The 1277-nt window shown below is 39.9% G+C and overlaps 1 protein-coding gene across 1 annotated transcript in view; it reads right to left on the bottom strand.

Annotated features, from left to right (window-relative positions):
• Positions 1-323: 323 nt before the first annotated feature.
• Positions 324-1277, bottom strand: part of NEDD8 (neural precursor cell expressed, developmentally down-regulated 8) — a 15547-nt gene continuing 14593 nt past the window's right edge. The window contains exon 4 of the mRNA XM_018556671.1: positions 324-618. Within this exon, the coding sequence (XP_018412173.1) occupies positions 534-618 (85 nt within the window). The 3' untranslated portion in view covers positions 324-533. The remainder of the gene's footprint in view (positions 619-1277) is intronic.

Here is a 1277-nt window from a genome sequence, read left to right as displayed (position 1 = left end):
TACTTTATTACAGCAACAACTTTGTTATTATGGCATGTGATACCATATTATCAAAGTGACTGTGTTTGTGGATAATCGTTAATACTCAAAACAAACAGATCCAAAGTGGAGTGTGCTTTATGAGATGTAATCATCAGCTAAACATGCATGCTCTTTTCAGCAGACACATTTTGAGGCAGGAAATTTTAGATTGCTGATGCTTCCTAAGGTTATTGGTCGAGGGGGATTTGCACAGGATGAAAATCCCTGATTGATGCATAAACATGGAGTATATTCAGCCAAATGTAGTTTTATTTAAACCACCTAGCATGTTCACTGGTTCCTAATGCTGCATTGGTGCTAAAACAGGGAATTCTGAGGATCATTTATTTAGAGGATAAACAAAAACAATGCACAACAACATAATCTCAAATATTTTACAGAGAAGACGGAAAATGTCTGTGGAGAGCAGTCCCAAACTGCAAGACCACAGGGATGTGATAACTCCACAAATAAAATCCATAACAGACTATGTAAGAAATTTTAGTCATCTTTCAGCAGCCTCCTCTTAGGGCAAGGACCAAATGTAGCACCGAACCACCCTGTATCTTATAATCGGAAGCAGTCTTCTCATCGTTCCTGTAAAAACAAAAATACAAATTAATTGGAACGAGGATGAAATACCCACTAGAGCTGCTAAAGGAAATTAAACTTGAACGAAGAAACTAGGGCTGCAACAACTAATCGACATAATCGATTATAATCGATTATTGAAAAAGTTGTCAACTTTTTCAATAATCGATTAATCGGCTTCCGATCAGTTGGCCCTGTTCACAGCTCCACACGCTGTGCGCTGCACCTCCTCCCCACCTCACGCTTGCCGCTGCCAGACCCGCATCCACGCTCCACACGCCACACCTCCTTCCAGCCTCACACTTACCGCCCACCCACATCCATTGGTGGCTGAATTAGTATTAATTTAAGTTGAGGTTAATTCCCTCCCCCTAATGGCAGCTTCACTGGCCACTAGAAAGGTGGTGGTTTTGATTGGAGCAGAGCTCAGTCTGGTTCTGGATGTACAACCCCAATTCCAAAAAAAGTTGGGATGCAGTGTAAAAGCCACATAAAAATAGAATGCAATGATTTCCAAACCCATATTTCATTCATAATAGAAAACATAACAAAAAAAGGTTTAAATGTACCATTTTAAGAAGAAGAAGAAAAAAAAATTGTTTTGTCGGTTTCGAGTCTTGGAGGACTCTTTTATTAGTGATCCAGCCAAGACTGTGGATATGTTC

The sequence above is a fragment of the Nanorana parkeri genome, unplaced genomic scaffold (genome assembly GCF_000935625.1).
Source record: "Nanorana parkeri isolate BGI_ZX_2015 unplaced genomic scaffold, ASM93562v1 scaffold246, whole genome shotgun sequence".
Classification (NCBI taxonomy): domain Eukaryota; kingdom Metazoa; phylum Chordata; class Amphibia; order Anura; family Dicroglossidae; genus Nanorana; species Nanorana parkeri.
This window is presented reverse-complemented; position numbering and strand designations above follow the sequence as displayed.